We start from the raw sequence: 18170 nt of genomic DNA, 5'->3' as shown, positions 1-18170 counted from the left end.
GTTACGTTTGTGATTGCAGGTATAAATTAGTGATTCCACAGAGGAAAAGTATCGGCTCTCATTTAAAATAATGTATTAACTTCCCTTTTTTGAACCGTAAACGAATAAGATATTCACAATCAGAATATTATGCTTTCCTCGAACGTCTAATATGTTATTTATAGAAAGAATTTTTATGTAAACATCAACTTTCTCCTCGATGTTTGAAAATATTTCTTCACTTGTAAAGTAGATACGAAAATATACGGTATATAAACCATTAAGTATTTAACAGTATTGAATAAGTAATGTGTAGAAAAGACTAAGAATACTTAAATATACAGTTTGACGTCACTGGTACAATAAATCCAATTCTCGTAGAAAAAATATTAGGTGTTAATTCGTCAAACATTAATGATCATGGAAATTTATCTCGGGGTACAATTACATACAAGCAAACAGCAGAATATATATATGGTATTTCTTCCTTGCATTTTCACTTATTTCAGGGTTTCAAATTCCCGAGAATGGGATGATCAAGGAAGCTCACTTTCACATCTGGCTTAAAATGTTCAAACACTAAGATTTCGTTTTGGCCATTTTTAAGTAACGGAGCTGGTAAGTAAAGGGTTCTCAGCGGTCCGAGGTGGCAGTACCTGCCCAAATTAAAACCATTGACAAATACTATGCCCTTTAGCCAGCCTCTCAAGTCGATAAACGTATCCTGAGGTACAGATAAGTTTAAGATAACTCGGGAAACGGATGGACCTTTCTTACGAATAGAAGGTCCCTGTTTCCAATTAATTAGAGACTTTGCCCACTTAGAATCAAACTCAAGAGCATAGATTTCCCAATCTTTCAGCTCGTTGCCGTCGAGGTAAACTGGTCCCTGCCACAATCCCTTTCTCTGGTCAAAATCAGCAAGAACACCAAAGTTGACACGTCCCCAATTTTCAACAATAATGTCCAAAGTCTTTTCCTCGGCCTTATCAGAGTTTAACGTCAACTCAGTGTCTCTGAAAAAATTCATTCATTCCTTAGCAACTCATCAATTAGAGTTGAGAATAAGTGTCACTTATTCAACTAACGAGTGTTCAAGCTTACTTCTTCATCCAGTAACCAAAACCATTAATATCCTCTTTAGTTTCTAGCGGTTTGCTCTTCAGCTCTCCGTCAACAAGAACCATTGCTGCGTCCTGCACATACCCAGAGACTTTCAAAGTGGATATTGTTTTCAATCCTACTTTTTTCCTGTAATTTATGTAGCCATAAGATTGGCCATTGCCATTTTTAATTGGCAAGTTTTCCATGTTGATCACGTTTGGCAGCATTACTTTCAAGTCTGCAGGCTGTGCATACGGTACCTCAATTGACCAAATGTAAAATGCATACAGGTTTAGTTTCTAAAATGAAAAGTATCTACCAACTGATCAAGGATATCCCAAAAGTCCAAATGACCAATTACTTCGAGAGTGGGATAAGCTGCTTTTTGCGATACTGTAGGTAAATCTGGTAATTTGGTCGTCACACTTTGGTATTTTGCCAAAATCTCCTTGGTTTTGTAATACTTTTCTGTGTAGTCGCCTGATTCTGTTAGCGGCGCGACATAATCTGGAAACCAATTTTTCAGAACACATAATAAGCAAGCACTCGACAAGAAATAGCTCAGCATGAATTATCTACCAAGAAAGAATTAGTCACGTAACGCAGTACAAATATTGATCTATCAAATAAACAGTGATCATACTTATGATCACATGTCAAGACTACATCATTTTTACCTAATTGAGAAGGGGACGTAACACAATTTCCGTACTTTTTAAATACAAGTTTGATCTCGAGTCTTACCATAACTTGTCACATCAGCTTGATAATTCTTGTTAACATCGGCGCCACTCATAAAACCAAAACTGGTACCACCATGGAACATATAGAAATTAACTGATGATGGAAAGATCAAGATTCTCTCCAGAACATCCACATAAACTGAAATATGAAATGTAGCATTCGCAGGAGAATAATTTCACTGGATCACCTGTTGCTTCATGTATACGACTTAACGACATAACAATTTTGTACGGTGATCGAAATTCTATAAAAACTTGCGGAAAATACGATTAAGTGTATATCCTAGAATTTCGCTAGGTTGTATTGATCCAATTGATGGAAAAAACATTAATATGTAACTTTTAGCCATTCGGAAATTTTGCAGTGATCAATTCGACACTTTTATTGTTTCCAACATCTTACCAGATATAAAATAACACTCACTAATTGATCGTTGATTTAAAGAGTTCAAGTTCAATTTACCATCGAATGGTTCTGGTGAGTCACGTGGTTCGAGCCAGTGATCGTAAGCACCAGTCCAATATTCCATAACCATAGCGGGCATATTGGGCTGCAATTCTTTCAAGAGATTCAATTCCTTTTCTGGATCGACTTTAAAATTTGCAGTTTGCAATACTCCCGGTAAAGTTCCAGCATCTCTGCGAATACTTGGTGTGTCCGAAGTAAAGAACATCTCAACCAGACCATTTTTCTCAAAGATTTCTTTGAGTTGTTTCAAGTACTCGATATCAGGAACTGTTCCATCTTCGTTAATGGAACCATATTCGTTCTCAATCTGAGAAACAACATAAAATTTGTACTTCTGAGTGGTCCACTTTTATAACAATTGGTTCAAACAGTTGAGTATCTAAGTATATTGGCATTATGTAGCAAAATATTGCGATCATAAAATACTGATCTTTGTGTATATCGCTTTCATTTCACTCAGTCACACCTAGCAACACATGACTTGGTCTACCTGAAAAGCAATTATTGATCCACCTTTAGTGAATTGTAGATCACCAAACAGCGGCAAAAGTTTATTGAAGTAGCAAGTGACTCGTTTCATGTACTTCGATTCAGAGGTTCGCACCTTGACTCCCTTTTCATTTAAAATCCAGCTAAAAATAGGTGAAAATGAATGGTAGATACTGTAAGCAGATACATTCTAAACAGATATGATGAATCATTATTTTTTAAGTTTCTCTGATTTCCTAACACTTTATAATGCCATTCTAGTTATTATCATTGACAAAAAGGTGACACCATACCTTGGTAGTCCACCAAAATCCCATTCGGCACAAATGTAAGGGCCTGGTCTGACAATTACAAACAGATCTTCTTCTTGTGCCATCTTGACAAACTTAACGACATCCAGAAAATCCGAAAAATCGTTATCTCCATCACCAAAATCGAACACGTCTCTCAGGGGTTCGTGCAAATTCCATGGAACATAGCTGAAGAGAATTGAATAAAAAATCTGAATATGTTTCAAGACTTTTAGTGTCGAAGGATAAGGAAATGAATTAAATATTTTTGGTAGCATTGATAGCAAAATTAATAGAATTCTAAATTTACGTTTCCACAGCGTTTAGACCAGCTGCTCTGTACTTTCTTAATCTATCCCTCCAATACGCTTGAGGAACTCGAAAATAATGGAGAGCACCGCTGTGTATCGAAATTTTCTTCCCGTTCAAGTAAAATCCGTCTGGTTTTGGATCTAAGCCGGAGTTTATGTCAGGCAACACATAGTGTTGGTACAATGTTGGCAAACTCATTGCTAAACACGATAAAGAAATTTATTCAACGACAAATGTCGGTTCTTTAGTGTTCAGAATTGTGAATTAAGTTAATGAAACTTGCCTGAATATTCTTGAAAAGGATATAAGCTTAGCACAAATTTTTTTTGTTACTTTATTGCAGCAGAAAATGTCGCAGTAAAATTATTCGACGATTTTAACCAAATCTAATGCATATTACTTTGCGCTTGACAACAAAGTATACTCCGGGATGGTTCTGCATGCCACTCGATTAAAACTTCACAGACAATGTGACGATTCACGCTCAGTTCTACAGAAACCGATAAAAGTTTATCTGCCATTAGTCACAAATTTGTTTGTATTATAATGCATGCATCGTATGTAGACATAATATATATTGTAATGTATAGGTATATGTATATGTATATAAGTAAAATGTTGCATCCTTTCAAGATATGAATATACTTTTTGTACTTAAGCATGATTTGTGACTCAAATAGTGAAACTTCACTAGCAGTTATGAACTTAAAAATACATATTTTACTACAAATTCCCTTATTCTTAAAATTATGCTGATAACTGTAGCGTACATCGGAAGAGTATGTCTAATAAAACAAGTGCACAAATTTTGTTACCTTACTTTTTCTAGATAATCTTTATCATTGAGTATTCGAGCAAAAAATTTACAATTTTGTGTGTGTACAATATACTCGTTAATACTTTTGTTGTTGTAATCGGTTTGATTTACTTATTCATTTATTTATTTATTCATTTATAACTATCAACGGAAATAACTTAATATTCCCAAAATACATAACATTAATATAGAATATATAAAAAAACAATATGTTGTACAAAAATTTAACAAAGTATAAAACTAGAGTGTTTTCCACAAAGATTTAGATAACTAGAGTGCCTCTCTCGCTAACGCTTTGAAGTGACTGATCGGTTGGTTGAAGATATCCATCCAACCGCTGTTACTATTCGCTAACATACTCAGTCGCATAATGATGGATTTGTGGGTGTAACTGGTTAGATATTGGTTCGGTACTGCAAATGTGTGTACATTGTCTCGATCTTCTAATTGGCACTCTTAAGTTAAACATATCCAAAATTGAAGGGCAGTCTATTAAATTGTTGAACATTTTGAATAGAAACATTGCATCTGTGAATTTACGTGTTTTTTCGAGAAACTTGAATCCTAATTGCTGGCTAATTCTTTCATAATTGTGATTAAGAAATGACATGGGTGAATCTGTTTTGTAGGATGCAAATCTTAGAAAGAGGTGTTGTACGTATTCTAATTTTCTGCTACCAACGTCCGTTTTGGGGGACCAAATAACGGACGCATAGTTCAATATTGGTCTAACAAAGGTGTCATAGAGTGTGATCATTGATCGAACATCAGATAAAGGTTTCGATTTCTCAGTATGTAAAACAACATCCTCATTGAGTTTGCTTTGACGTAGTCTATGTGGAGATCGAACGTCAGATGACAGTCAAAAATAACTCCAAGATCGCTGGCTACAATTTTTCTTTCCAAGATTTGGTTTTCTAGCATGTATTCCACATTTCCGAATCTAGAATGGGTATTATTTCTAATGAAAAACATCGAGTAGCATTTTTTTGTACTGGCAGACCATTGGCAGACACTATTAAGGTCGTATTGAAGTAGGAATAAGTCTGAAGGACTCTTGATTTCACAGTAGATTTTCAGGTCATCTGTAAATAGTAGTAGAAGCTTGGTGAATTTGGTGCAGTTTTCAATATCGTTGATAAAAATCAAGAATAAGAGTGGTCCCAAGTGCGAGCCCTGAGGGACTCCAGAGTCCGCAATGATAGGTTTTGATTGATAGTTGTTGATTTTGACGGTATAGGTATAAGGTAATAGGTATAAGGTACGATTCGAACCATTGTAAGAGATTTCCTACTATTCCATGACACTTTAATTTTTCTGTGAGAAGCTTGTGATTCACCGAGTCAAATGCCATATAAACAGCATGAGTTTCATTTCGGTTAGTAAAGGAGGTAATTATTTCCTCAAGCATTACTGCCAGGTCGCTGACAGTGGATCGTTTTTCTCTAAATCCATGTTGCTCATCGAGAAGGTTTGTTGACAGATGGAATTTTGTTTTGTTGAAGACTATGGAATCAAATACTTTGGCAAAGACGTTAATAATGCTAATTGGTCTGTAGTTTTTTATGTTGGACTTGTCGCCATTCTTGAATATTGGTATTATGTGACTTTCTCTCCATGGGTTAGGGAAAGTACCTTGATTCATAGAGCAATTGAATAATGAAAGCAAATCGTTTAAATGCATGGATGCTGGATAACCAAATTTTTCTGTATCGTTGACATATTTGAAGAAATTCTTCGAGTCCCTATTTATGTTTTTTTCTAAGTTTAACAGTTTCTAATTTTTATTCAAAATAATATTTATTATTACAGATATTACAGCGGATTATTTGCTCTGTATCAAAACCGGAAGTTAGTCAAAGCAAAACTTTAAAGCTAAAAGGGGTGTATTCCGAAATATGTATACTCGCAGTACTGCGAGCAGAGAGAAACCTGCGAGTACTGGCAACCGAGTTCCGAAATCGCGCGACAGCTTACTGCCGCCAGTCAGTGACATCATGAAATTTGTGACGTTGTTGACTGCGACTACTGCGGTCTGGGACGCAAAAAAATTGACAGCCCTCAATTGTGATCCTAAAGTTTGTCCCACGGCGGCCAAAGTTTTTACATTTAAATAACATGTAAGTTTTTCGTCTTCATGTTCATTTATATGTTACTCGGCTGCATCTTATGCTATCGCTTGGTAATTAGGCTGGATTTGCACATAAATATGTATATGCTCTTTAAGTGTCCACGGTATCTCGACCGTTCTTGAACCGTTTCTTCGGGATAAGTATTGAAAGTAATTATTTTTCGCTTTATTTGAGTAATAAACGGTTAAATTCGCAGCAAAAATAATTATGGACAATTTTGATAGAATTTTATCGGATCTTTAAACGCTGTAATTCAAAACTTGCAGGGTGATAGAAAAAGAATTTTAAAAAAATGATTCCATTTTAGAGTTTTTTCCCACCGTAATTTTTATACTATATGTATTATTATTTAGTTATTATTTAGTATTACATAGTTAACTGCATGGTGATAAAAGCATGTAATTTTATTTACGACGTTCTCGTATACGCTTTAATTACAATCCCCACCTGGAAAGATATTCGCAATTCTAAAATTTCCATGATTATGCACCTCTTGAAATAATGAAGCCCGATGCCTTTTGTACAAGTATAAATGGATACGATACAATATGCATTATTTCGCTACATTTGTGGCGTAAGTATCGTCACAATTGAAAGCCAGTTAAAAAGAAAATAGATAAAAAAAAAGTCCCGCACGGGAATCCGAAACCGGCAATCCTTGTATCACGAACCCGAACTTGGCCTGCGCCAACAGCTGCCAATTCCGAATAATATGTAAATACATATTTTTTATTGAAATTATTTCCATTCCTTATTTGATTTCCTACATAAAGTATGATGTTTGGAGGCCAAAAAATGCAGTTTCTATTTTCCACATTTTTGTCCATGTTTCAATTTTTGAAGTCTATATTACATGTACATATTCTGTCATTTTTAATACATATGTATCCGGGCTTCAATGATGAGTAAAGGCCCTCGCCTTGTGGGTTTTCAATGTCATCGACTTTCTTGGATCTGTGGCATAGATCTGTGCATGTGGCAATTTGGCGTGGCAGCTGCAGAAACGTTATACATATCCAACCCCCCACCACTTAGTCGGCAACCAATCCACGCGCACTATAACCGTTGTGCGAACGTATAAATATGAGGTCAGGCTCTACGCGCGCCTCATAACTCTGGGATTGCCCCGTGAAGAGAGTTCAAAATCGGCTGCGATGGCTCGTACAAAGCAAACTGCTCGTAAATCCACTGGAGGCAAGGCCCCACGGAAACAGCTCGCTACCAAGGCAGCTCGTAAGAGTGCGCCAGCGACTGGAGGAGTCAAGAAACCGCATAGATACCGCCCAGGAACCGTCGCGTTGCGCGAAATCCGTCGTTTCCAGAAGAGCACTGAACTGTTGATTCGCAAACTACCGTTCCAGCGTTTGGTGCGTGAAATTGCGCAAGATTTTAAAACCGATTTGCGATTCCAGAGCTCTGCTGTCATGGCTCTTCAAGAGGCCAGCGAAGCCTATCTCGTAGGTCTTTTTGAAGACACCAACTTGTGCGCTATCCACGCTAAGCGAGTGACTATTATGCCCAAGGACATTCAACTAGCTCGTCGTATTCGTGGCGAACGTGCCTAATTTGAGTTCTTCATACTTCGACTGTTGGAACAAAACGGCCCTTTTCAGGGCCACAAATTTATTACGTTGGAAATCGAATCCGTTTTTTGCACAGAAGTATCTGTCTAGTACCTTGTATTTATTTTTTGCTGTGTTATTTCACATCTAGCCACAAGTCGCTAGAAATTTCACGAGTAGAATTAGTATGCTACGTTGTGTCTCATTTCCTATCCTAACACTAGTTTAAAACTAAAATCAATATTTTTGTATTAATTAGTGGGACCTGAGATTGAAGTTGAAATCGAAGCTTCAGTTATGAACCACGCAACACAACTTCAGGAAAAATGTTAACACATGCGTTCAACTACGTGATCATGCGTAATGTGTTACGGCAATGTGTGTTACGTCGCATTACCACAAAATTATGTCAATTTCGAAACGTATTTTAATGACCAATGAAAATTGAATAGGCGTGCGTATTCGCTTTTGAATTTTGCAAAATAAAATATGTATAGTCATATAATTGGTCGATATCCGCTAATTCATTCGGCGTCTAACAAACTCATGCCGAGCGTAGAGGAAAGCGTACGGGATGAAAAATGATGCGTACCTCAACGGCTGACCTTCGTCTTTGCTGCAAATTTATCGGTCTACCATTCAAGACTACCAGGAACATCGAACATACGGTACAATCAGAGCAATGATTTTAGTTATTTCACATGCGACGTTCAACGAGGAGACTAACATACTCGAAATCGAGTTAAAAAAAATACGCCGTGCTGTTTATGACCTGCCAGGGTTAAATTGCTGCGTAGTATCCGAGAATGGTCTGGATGTCTCCCTAGTCTATTGGATTTACAATATCTGCGGGAATTTATACAGCGTTAAAATTATAATTGAAATGTGATCGAATTCACTTCATTTGCGCATATTGCAATGAATCAAGACGGGTTTTGGTTACTGTTAAGATTGGAATCCAAGCTCGAACGGACTCACCTACGTAAACTAAAAAATGGGAAAATAATTACGTGGATTCGAATATAATGCTTAAAAATTTCATTCACCCTCGCAATTATCTAATCTTGGGTTTTTGAAATAGTACTAATGTTACTTCTGAATACAGTGAAATTCGATTCTTTTACAAAGGGATTGCTTTAGTGGCCCTGAAAAGGGCCGTTTGATGACTATTTTTTTGGTCTGCTGTTAGAGACGACTCATCGGAGTCATACGGATTCACTTCTTCTTTGATGCAACTGGTTTTTTCGCTGCAGGTTTTGCAGTTTTGGGTGCAGCTGCTGCCTTTTTTGGTTTAGGCGCCTTAGGTTTGCTGGTTGGTGCCTTGGCAGCCTTCTTAGCTTTCGATGGGCTTTTCACCTTTGGCGATTTAGCAGCCGGGCTCTTGACTGCTTTGCGTTTTTCTTTTGTGGGTGGTGTTACAGCACTGGGCTTCTTAGCAGCTGCCGCCTTCTTGACAGCAGTAGCAGGCTTTTTGGCCACTGCAACAGTCGATGCAGCGGGCTTCTTTTTGGGGACAGTTGCCTTCGGTACAGCACGCTTCACCTTGGGCTTCGGTGCGTCAGATTTGTTGGTTGGAATTTTGAAAGACCCAGAAGCACCCTTACCTTTGGTCTGTACCAAAGCTCCAGTAGCCACAGCTGACTTCAAATATCTCTTGATAAACGGTGCTTGTTTTTCAGCGTCTACTTTGTATGTTGACGCAATGTATTTCTTGATAGCCTGCAGAGATGAACCTCCACGTTCCTTTAGCGTTTGGATGGCGCTGGTAACCATGTCAGAAGTCCGTGGATGCGCTGGCTTGGCACGAGGGCTCTTTGCCTTGGCTCCTGCTGCCTTTTTGGTCGGTGTAGCCTGCGCTGCTGGGCTAGCTGATGCTGGGCTAGCGGCGACTGCCGTTGCTGCTACCTTGTCTGCCATCTTCTCTTCTCTTTACTGTTACGACTCAATGCAGAAAGCTTCGAAATTGGTTGAGATCGACGTGTTCACTGCGTAACTGATATTCGAGAATTGTGACTGCGAGAAGCAGCGGCAGGTGGTATAACGGAGCGCGGACCATGGAGAGAGGCCCCCCGAACGTTTCACGCGGCGCGCTTCACCAGCGTCGGAAGGCCTGGCACTGGGTACACCATCGATCGTCAGATTCCTGAGCTACTTCACCGATGACCCAGTAATATCACGTCTTCACCAGGTTCTGTGAACTCTGGGCAAGATTTTACAAAAATTCCGGAAGACTTTGCTCTTTTGAGTGTCTCGAAAACGGCGGGAGTCGCGGACCATGTGTCTTGACGCCCTTCGCACTCCGAGCAAAAGAAGCGTTATTCCTGACCGAGGAAATCGCGATACGGTATAGACAAAAACGTTTTTTGGAGCCTGAAACTTTGGATTTTACGCTTGCAAAAATTCAATCTCACCATTTTAGCGGGGAACCTGTTATCGATATTCCAAGTCGACAAGGCCGCGTTCCGTCGACGCCTACTGTCAGGCTTTCCTCGGATACGGCTAGACCGGTTCGGAATATTTACCAATGACAACCCCGATGAAGAATTCGGGAATGGGATGTTAAGAGGAAATATCTTAATTATTAGAACTAGGAATCACGCTTCCTGGTGAAGATGTACGGAGCGATTTTGAGGAGTGACGCGTTCCGAATCTAGTCGCGCTCGAATATAATCGTCGGATATACCAGCTTTCATACTTTGAGAACGATGATCATAATTTACGAAAAATTAATTATCAACAATCGATATAACGATCGTTGATTATAGAAAGTGCAAATCAGAAATAGAAAAGATATACGCTTTTTTTGCCGATATACTTGGTCATTCCTCTCCGCGTATCGAACGGCGTTGGTATCACGTACATTTTTTTCCTATCTATATCCAGAAGAATTTCTTCCTCAGATTAAATTTTGAATGCGTGATTAACAATAATGAATGAAAATAAACTTACAAGTGGTATAAAAATGCTTTTTGATCTAAAACGGAAATACAATGATTTTCCGCATACTACTATTTCAAATTACAGTAAATCTTCCCATACAGCCTGGTTGAAGCAGTGAAATTTCAGTATAAGTTTTCGTTATAAGTTCAAGTGAATGTTTTTCGTAAAAATAAAAAAATATTTTTACAAATAGAAACTCAGAATTTTTCAAACAGTATATTATTCGAAAAAATATAGCATCTGGAACTGTATATCTGCATCTCGTTTTGTGACCACGAGACAGTTTTATATTATTGATATTGTTTTAATTGTTTGACGAATAGAAGTCAAGACAATTTCTAGAATCAGTTCGAAATTCTTCATCGCTCCAAGTAAGTATGGACTCATATTTATTTCTTGTGGCCCGTTAAATCGCATTGTTTAACGCTACACTGATTGCAAACAAGGCCCACTGTTACGTGGATTAATTTTAGTCCTGGTATTTGCTACGTGGAATTTGCTGTTATGCGCAGGTAAAATTAATCGTTGTATAACCCGCAAGTATACAGGTATTGATGCGAATACAAAATTTTAATACCATTAATTACAGATTCCCAATAAATTGGAATGCATTCAAATTGTCATCAAGTGTAATAATTATTCATGCTTAAATTGTCATCAAGTATTTTCCGACGGCTTTTGGTACAGGAATCAAACTTATACCTGAAAAATAGTAATATAATACATGTCACGTAAATTATACCTTGAACATCTTGGAACATTTCAGTTTTTATGTTATGAATAATGATATTCCTGTGCTCAATATTTCTTCTATCAACAACAATTAACACAGAAATACATATATTTCTACTTCACTCTTTGTCTCTACGCGCAGATAGTGTAAAAAAACTGCACGAAGACGTTTTCGATTCATCTTCCGTCATCGGTATTATCTACGTAGCTGAACAGATTGAAACTGCTGGTGATTGTGTGTATCTACAGATCAGCTGGTGACCGGCATATGTATCTTGTACAAACACCCGATCGAATCGAACAACGAAACAGTGTTTATCTCCGTGTCCTTGAAAATCTTCTGTAGTTTGTAAACTTTCAAACTCCACGTTTCATATTTGATATCTAATCACTTTCGCTCATTCTTAACGTTCTGTGTTTGCCAGTAAAATTGCCATTTTTTTTTTTCAAATTGTCAGCTGATTATCCAAAGATTTCTATTGATTGTTCAGCGTGTAAAAAAATCAATTTTCTAAAAATAAATATCCTGCAGATCGGATGAAATTTTTACACAGGTCATTAATTTGGATATAGAAAAGTTATCCACTGGCGATACGTGCGCTTTCGTCATTCGTACTAATATTTAATCATGTATGGTGACTTGGCTGGTGTGACCGCTACGCAATTGGGATCTAATTATTAAGTTTTTCAACAAGCACGCTTAGCAAATTCGTAAACGTTTATCGCAGCATGGTACCGCATTTCACTGTTGCAAATTCTAATTGACGTATTTGATCAACAACCATATTTTAAAGAAACTTATCCAAAAGTACTGTTTAATTCAAGCACTGTTAGAAGTTGCGTTCAATATGTTATACGTTTGTTCGAGTTGACATAATAGCGAGCTTTAAATGCTCAGAAAAGACTGACTGATTAAGTTTCAGACAATTGCCAGCGAAGTTACTAGGACGAAGGAAAGTTTTCGTTGCTTGTTTACGAAATATTGGCAGGGTAGCGGGATTTTCAATATGCCGTGGCAATGTTACAAATGTATGTATTCTTCGTTCAGTTAGGTATACTATTGATTATGAAATATTCTACAGGTAAGTAATTTGACAACTAAGTTTTATATGTTTCGGCGTGAGGAACAGTTCTTTGTACTGATCAAATTGGTGGCCCTGAAAAGGGCCGTTGGATTGGTAATAAGTTGAAATTCGTGGATGGCGTTCACTTCGAACTTGTATATTTGGTCACGGCTTTGGTGCCTTCGGATACAGCGTGCTTGGCAAGTTCTCCAGGTAGCAGTAACCTAACTGCGGTTTGAATTTCCCGAGATGTGATAGTTGACCGCTTGTTGTAGTGGGCAAGTCGAGATGATTCGGCGGCGATTCGTTCAAATATGTCGTTGACAAAGCTGTTCATGATGCTCATCGCTTTACTGGAGATACCAGTGTCCGGGTGTACTTGTTTTAAGACCTTGTAGATATAGATTGCATAGCTCTCCTTCCTCCTGCGCTTTTTCTTCTTATCACCCTTGGTGATATTCTTCTGTGCCTTGCCAGCCTTCTTTGCTGCTTTACCGCTGGCTTTGGGTGGCATCGTCAAAGGATAAAATTCGTAACGTAGGACTGGCTTGATGCTTCACTCGTAAGCGTAGAGGGCGAACTACAGACCGACCTTCGCTGCGCCTATTTATTAAGCGCTGGCTCACCGACGCCGAGCCAATCAGAAGCAGCTGCGTTGAGTCAGACGCTCCGATTGGTCCGCGCCACTTGCGCTGGCGCGTATAAATATGTAGTCGCAAGTTGTTTCGATTCATACTACGACGAGCAGCGTTGACGCTTGGGTCTTTTGACGCGCACAAGTTAACGATTATCACTATGTCTGGACGCGGTAAAGGCGGTAAAGTCAAGGGCAAGGCAAAGTCCCGTTCTAGTAGAGCAGGACTTCAGTTCCCGGTGGGTCGTATTCATCGGCTACTTCGCAAAGGAAATTATGCCGAACGAGTTGGTGCTGGAGCTCCGGTATACCTCGCCGCTGTGATGGAGTACTTGGCTGCTGAAGTTTTGGAATTAGCCGGTAATGCTGCCCGGGACAATAAGAAGACCAGGATTATTCCTCGTCATTTGCAGCTGGCCATTCGTAACGATGAAGAGTTGAACAAACTGTTGTCTGGAGTTACTATTGCCCAAGGTGGTGTTCTGCCCAACATTCAGGCTGTTCTCCTACCAAAGAAGACCGAGAAGAAGGCTTAAATTTACTACACAAGCAAATAACCTTAATCGGCCCTTTTCAGGGCCACAAAATCGTTCAATATGCTTAGAACAACGTCTTGCACAATCCGCAACCTCATCTTGTTACCTTCCTAATATAACTCATATTCGTGAACACTTCAAATTATATGTATGTACTTTGGTACACATTTCAAATCTTGGCATACATATATCTCTTAAAATTCGCAAAATACCTTATTAATCATTAAACCCAGTGTTGCTAATTCACCGGATAAATACGCCCTCCAGATTCTTTTCAGTGTACTGTGGTAAATTCATCGATTCTTCGAAAACGATGGCGTAATTCGTATATTCCTCTGCTCAGTTCAATTGAACTCCGAAAATTTATAAAGAAAATCTTTATTGATTGCGTAAATCGATTCGCTTTGCTTGATTAATCAGAGATGGAAACTTGATGACAGTTATGACATTTCACAGGTCATATGTCTTGTCATGTATTCACGTTTAATCGAATGATGACTTGACTCTTCAGAATTGGAACAGAAAATTAAGCTGGGACATTTTATACATAGTAAATGTAATTTGCTGAATGTCGAATATTTCTTCTATACGCAACGCAATATTCTTAAAATCAGTGCAAAAATTATTTTGAATGCAATGATTTTTTGTGGTATGGTACGTACAAACATTTGAATTGTAGATTACATAAATTTATAATTTACTAAGGTTGGAACCAAATATCCTGAAAGGTTATACGGCGTAGTCTCATAACGAATAAGGATGACGAGTAACATCAAATGGCGTTTTGATGTCCAATTGTACATCATGCAGCACGTATGTATCTTTGGTCAGAAATGATGAACAGAATATGCCAGTTGATTATTACACTGAATTATCGAAGGGCGAATCTTGCATAGTATATGTATTACATGACATAGCAGTGCGAATCAGTTTTTCAACATCGGAAACAATCGGTGGACCGGTTTGTTGTTGAACTTGACGTCCAAAATAGTACAGAGTGTGACCTTAAGTTTCAAAGCATAGACGGCGTCTACGGTGGTTACAATTTTCCCTTTGAAATGGTTCCACTCTAGATACGAAAAATACTATTTCGCTTTTTCGGTCGCGACTTTCGAAGACTCCACCGATCGCCGTAGCTCCCTCGAGCCTTTACGACTCTCCATTTACAATAAAATTAGGAATGATGATACTTAAAAATTTAGAAGTCAGAGAAATTCGCAAAACGAGAACGTTAATCCCTCGCTGAAGGCTGCCGTATTACTGCCGCAATTTGCTGCAACTGCTGCAAAGACGTTATGTCCATTGTGTAAGGAATATGTATACACTATGGTTATATCCACGATTGGCTGCAACCTCCACCACCGCTCCGTCCACCAATGGAAGTGCAGTACGGGAATCTGGTAAGCTTGTAAATACAGACGCCAGATATTTCGTAACGCAGTCATTCGTTGGAAACGCTCTGATCCAATTTACGAAACTCTTCATCCGACTCGTTGAACCCGACATGGCACGTACGAAGCAGACTGCTCGCAAATCCACCGGCGGTAAGGCGCCCAGGAAGCAGCTGGCGACGAAGGCAGCTCGCAAGAGTGCACCAGCAACTGGAGGAGTGAAGAAGCCGCATCGTTACCGCCCGGGAACCGTTGCCCTTCGTGAAATTCGTCGTTACCAGAAGAGCACCGAACTCCTTATCCGCAAGCTGCCCTTCCAGCGTTTGGTGCGTGAGATTGCGCAGGACTTCAAAACCGATCTTCGATTCCAGAGTTCTGCTGTCATGGCTCTCCAGGAAGCTAGCGAGGCTTACCTGGTCGGTCTGTTCGAGGATACGAACCTGTGCGCCATCCACGCCAAACGAGTCACGATCATGCCCAAAGACATTCAGCTGGCTCGTCGTATTCGAGGCGAACGTGCATAATTTGCAACGATTACTTTGCGACAACCACAACCGGCTCTTTTCAGGGCCACCATTTACCCTATTCGCAAGGCATCGAATTACACTGTCGAGCTGTTGAACTTCAAATACTTTGCAACGTCATTGGTAAAGATAGTGAAACCAGGTTATTCATCTCTCGGAACCTTGATACGAGTTTTTCAATAACAGTCAATCTATATTCGTTGTTGGATTACAAAATACTAGCGAAGAATACAACTTTGTACCTGAACACTGGTTCAATGAAATACGTACTGTGTTATCAATCTGTGATGCCGTAGGCCTCTTTATTTTTTATAATCTTATCACATACATCCTTGTGTCGGGTCCAATCCTTTACTTGACATTCCCTACAACACGTAAGTATTCATCAGTTGGTTTGAAAAATGTAATAATCGAAAATTCAACGAGAAACAACATTTTAGAGAAAGTAATGGAGTGTCAAGTTTACCTGCCGCAGTACCAAGCCTCCTTGCATTTAGAACAGCGATTCGACGCAATTTCTTTACAGGCAAAACACCTTCTTGGTTCTATAGATTCGAGCTTGTCCAGGTCATATGCTTCGCTCAAAACCTGTGCCATACTCTGAATGTGTTCTATGTCATTATTGAACAATGATTTAGATTGAAGTTTAGCTATTTTCTTCCATTTCCTGTGATACTTCGCCAGGATAGACGACCTTACCTAATGGAAAATTTTAATTCCACGATTTAATTAGTAGTACAATAGCGAGCAAATTGTTCACGAGTAATACGTTGAAAATAAGTAATTACGAAATTTCACCTCAGGCAGCATTTCAACAATTATTGGTTTTTGTGCATTCGGAGGTTGGGACATTACGCTCAATTGACAAAGCCATCTTTTCAACTCTATCAACGGCGAAATTTGATCCAGTATGGTTTCGTGTAGGTATTTCTGCAGCTAAAGTCAATCCGGTTCAGAAATTATTCCAACACGCATACTTGAAATAAAGTTAGATATTCTATGAGTTCTTTCGAATTACCTTGACCAGTTTAGACATTCTAAATTCCGTGATCTCATAATACGGGGCACATTTTGGATTCAGGAGAATTTCCCGTAAACCTATCCACACTTGACCCTCTACTCTGCACATTCTGTCCTGGTCGGTTTCGATTACCGTTTCCCATTTTCCGTTGTATACCATTTTATTCCCTAACGATGTAATAGTTATACTTGCGGAGTTACGGTTATTAACAACTTGAAATGAATCAGTGATGTTTACCATCCTCGCCCAATTTCTTCCAGGGTTGTTTTTCAATTAATTCAGTTAACAGGTACGGAACGTCGTGTGTTGATAACATTCGTGAAAGAGCGCATAGAGATAAACTGTCAGTAAACTCAGCCATGTATCGCAAAATCGACACACACTTCATGCTAATGTCAAATTCAATTTCCTTCCTCTTTCGCAGTAACTCTGCCAAGCACGAACTGATAAATAAAAAAGATATCAATCAAGGATTAATAAACTTCTCTCTATAGTCAAAAATAAAACTCATGTCTAATTCTGTTAATTCATCTGAATGTGATAAATTACTTTGTGTCTTCGAACTCGTCCTCGGATTCTTCTTTGCCCTTAAAGAGCAGATTCGTCACGTTGGTAACTGCGTAATCAATCAAATCCAGGGCATAGTCGTCCACGGCTTCTGCAGTATCAGAATGAAATAGAATATTCTCCAACAAGGAACAGGCTATCACTTCGTGATAAAACACGCTGTGCAGCAGAAACGTGTTCGTGGGTTCATCGTTTATTTCAATCAAAAGGGGAAATAACTTTTCTTTCCATACATTTATCTGAATCACTTCGTGAATCAGTACCGGCATCTGAAATGGGATATTTCACAAAAGTACCTGATATATTTAATTACTCGTCTCATTATTCCCGTTAATTTCAAAGATTCGTTTCAATTCTTGTACAGAGTAACATTCAAGAGTGTATTTTTAATATATGTAGGTAGTAGTCAACATATAACATCATTGAAACTCAGATTATGTATCGAAAATTTACTCGTATTGATCAAACTTTTCCTCCAGATAGCATATGTACAGATAAACATCGTGCTTACCTTTTTTAACGAGATGAACCATTCTTTTACAGCTTCTTCTCGCAAGGTGCTGATTTCTAAAACGCTTTGCTGGTTTAACAGCATTAACTTCTTGTGAAATTCCAGCCATCTACAATTATCGCAATATTGTATGCCGTATGAGAAAATATAGAGCGAAAGATACTTTGTACGAAATGATCGAATTTTCTTGGGATAAGAAAATAATTTACCGTTTAGTACCAATGTCGTCGATATTTGAAGGCTGTAAATCTTGTACGTGAATTTCTATTTCCCATGGTGTTATAATGTAATCCGTTCGTTCCGTCATATTATATACATCACAGAATTGAAAACTTCAGTGCTTATTCAAACTG

At 38.6% G+C, this 18170-nt stretch overlaps 7 protein-coding genes across 11 annotated transcripts; 3 read left to right on the top strand and 4 right to left on the bottom strand.

Annotated features, from left to right (window-relative positions):
- Positions 1 to 56: 56 nt before the first annotated feature.
- On the bottom strand, positions 57 to 5982 carry LOC124178647 (beta-galactosidase-1-like protein 2). Of its 5 annotated transcripts, none has more exons than XM_046562160.1 (10): positions 5839 to 5982; positions 3787 to 3876; positions 3385 to 3586; positions 3078 to 3263; positions 2900 to 2927; positions 2251 to 2602; positions 1828 to 1965; positions 1403 to 1590; positions 1084 to 1328; positions 57 to 995 (listed from the first exon to the last, which is right to left on the bottom strand). In XM_046562160.1, exons 1-10 carry the CDS (start codon positions 5885 to 5887, stop codon positions 485 to 487), a joined length of 1989 nt encoding a protein of 662 aa, XP_046418116.1. In that variant the 5' UTR covers positions 5888 to 5982; the 3' UTR covers positions 57 to 484. The 5 variants fall into 5 exon arrangements, with proteins under 5 accessions (XP_046418116.1, XP_046418114.1, XP_046418115.1 ...); XM_046562158.1 differs by having other exon boundaries at positions 2786 to 2927; positions 5839 to 5981; XM_046562159.1 differs by having other exon boundaries at positions 2290 to 2602; positions 2786 to 2927; positions 5839 to 5980.
- Positions 5983 to 7472: 1490 nt separating this feature from the next.
- Positions 7473 to 7932, top strand: LOC124178659 (histone H3-like). The gene has a single exon (XM_046562176.1). The coding sequence runs from the start codon at positions 7490 to 7492 to the stop codon at positions 7898 to 7900; it is 411 nt and encodes a 136-aa protein (XP_046418132.1). The 5' UTR covers positions 7473 to 7489; the 3' UTR covers positions 7901 to 7932.
- A 1113-nt stretch (positions 7933 to 9045) lies between these two features.
- Positions 9046 to 9896, bottom strand: LOC124178657 (histone H1-like). Its single transcript, XM_046562174.1, has one exon. It carries the CDS (start codon positions 9812 to 9814, stop codon positions 9113 to 9115), a length of 702 nt encoding a protein of 233 aa, XP_046418130.1. The 5' UTR covers positions 9815 to 9896; the 3' UTR covers positions 9046 to 9112.
- Positions 9897 to 12754: 2858 nt separating this feature from the next.
- LOC124178661 (histone H2B-like) lies at positions 12755 to 13221 on the bottom strand. The gene has a single exon (XM_046562179.1). It carries the CDS (start codon positions 13145 to 13147, stop codon positions 12776 to 12778), a length of 372 nt encoding a protein of 123 aa, XP_046418135.1. The 5' UTR covers positions 13148 to 13221; the 3' UTR covers positions 12755 to 12775.
- A 146-nt stretch (positions 13222 to 13367) lies between these two features.
- Positions 13368 to 14199, top strand: LOC124178660 (histone H2A). Its single transcript, XM_046562178.1, has one exon. It carries the CDS (start codon positions 13429 to 13431, stop codon positions 13801 to 13803), a length of 375 nt encoding a protein of 124 aa, XP_046418134.1. The 5' UTR covers positions 13368 to 13428; the 3' UTR covers positions 13804 to 14199.
- Positions 14200 to 15217: 1018 nt separating this feature from the next.
- On the top strand, positions 15218 to 16001 carry LOC124178658 (histone H3). Its single transcript, XM_046562175.1, has one exon. It carries the CDS (start codon positions 15308 to 15310, stop codon positions 15716 to 15718), a length of 411 nt encoding a protein of 136 aa, XP_046418131.1. The 5' UTR covers positions 15218 to 15307; the 3' UTR covers positions 15719 to 16001.
- LOC124178651 (zinc finger MYND domain-containing protein 10) lies at positions 15961 to 18125 on the bottom strand. The gene is made up of 8 exons (XM_046562168.1): positions 18027 to 18125; positions 17818 to 17926; positions 17289 to 17575; positions 16977 to 17182; positions 16737 to 16906; positions 16517 to 16654; positions 16185 to 16417; positions 15961 to 16083 (listed from the first exon to the last, which is right to left on the bottom strand). The coding sequence occupies exons 1-8, from the start codon at positions 18122 to 18124 to the stop codon at positions 15996 to 15998; spliced, it is 1329 nt and encodes a 442-aa protein (XP_046418124.1). The 5' UTR covers position 18125; the 3' UTR covers positions 15961 to 15995.
- Positions 18126 to 18170: the final 45 nt, after the last annotated feature.

Source organism: Neodiprion fabricii, chromosome 3 (genome assembly GCF_021155785.1).
Source record: "Neodiprion fabricii isolate iyNeoFabr1 chromosome 3, iyNeoFabr1.1, whole genome shotgun sequence".
Lineage (NCBI taxonomy): Eukaryota > Metazoa > Arthropoda > Insecta > Hymenoptera > Diprionidae > Neodiprion > Neodiprion fabricii.
This window is presented reverse-complemented; position numbering and strand designations above follow the sequence as displayed.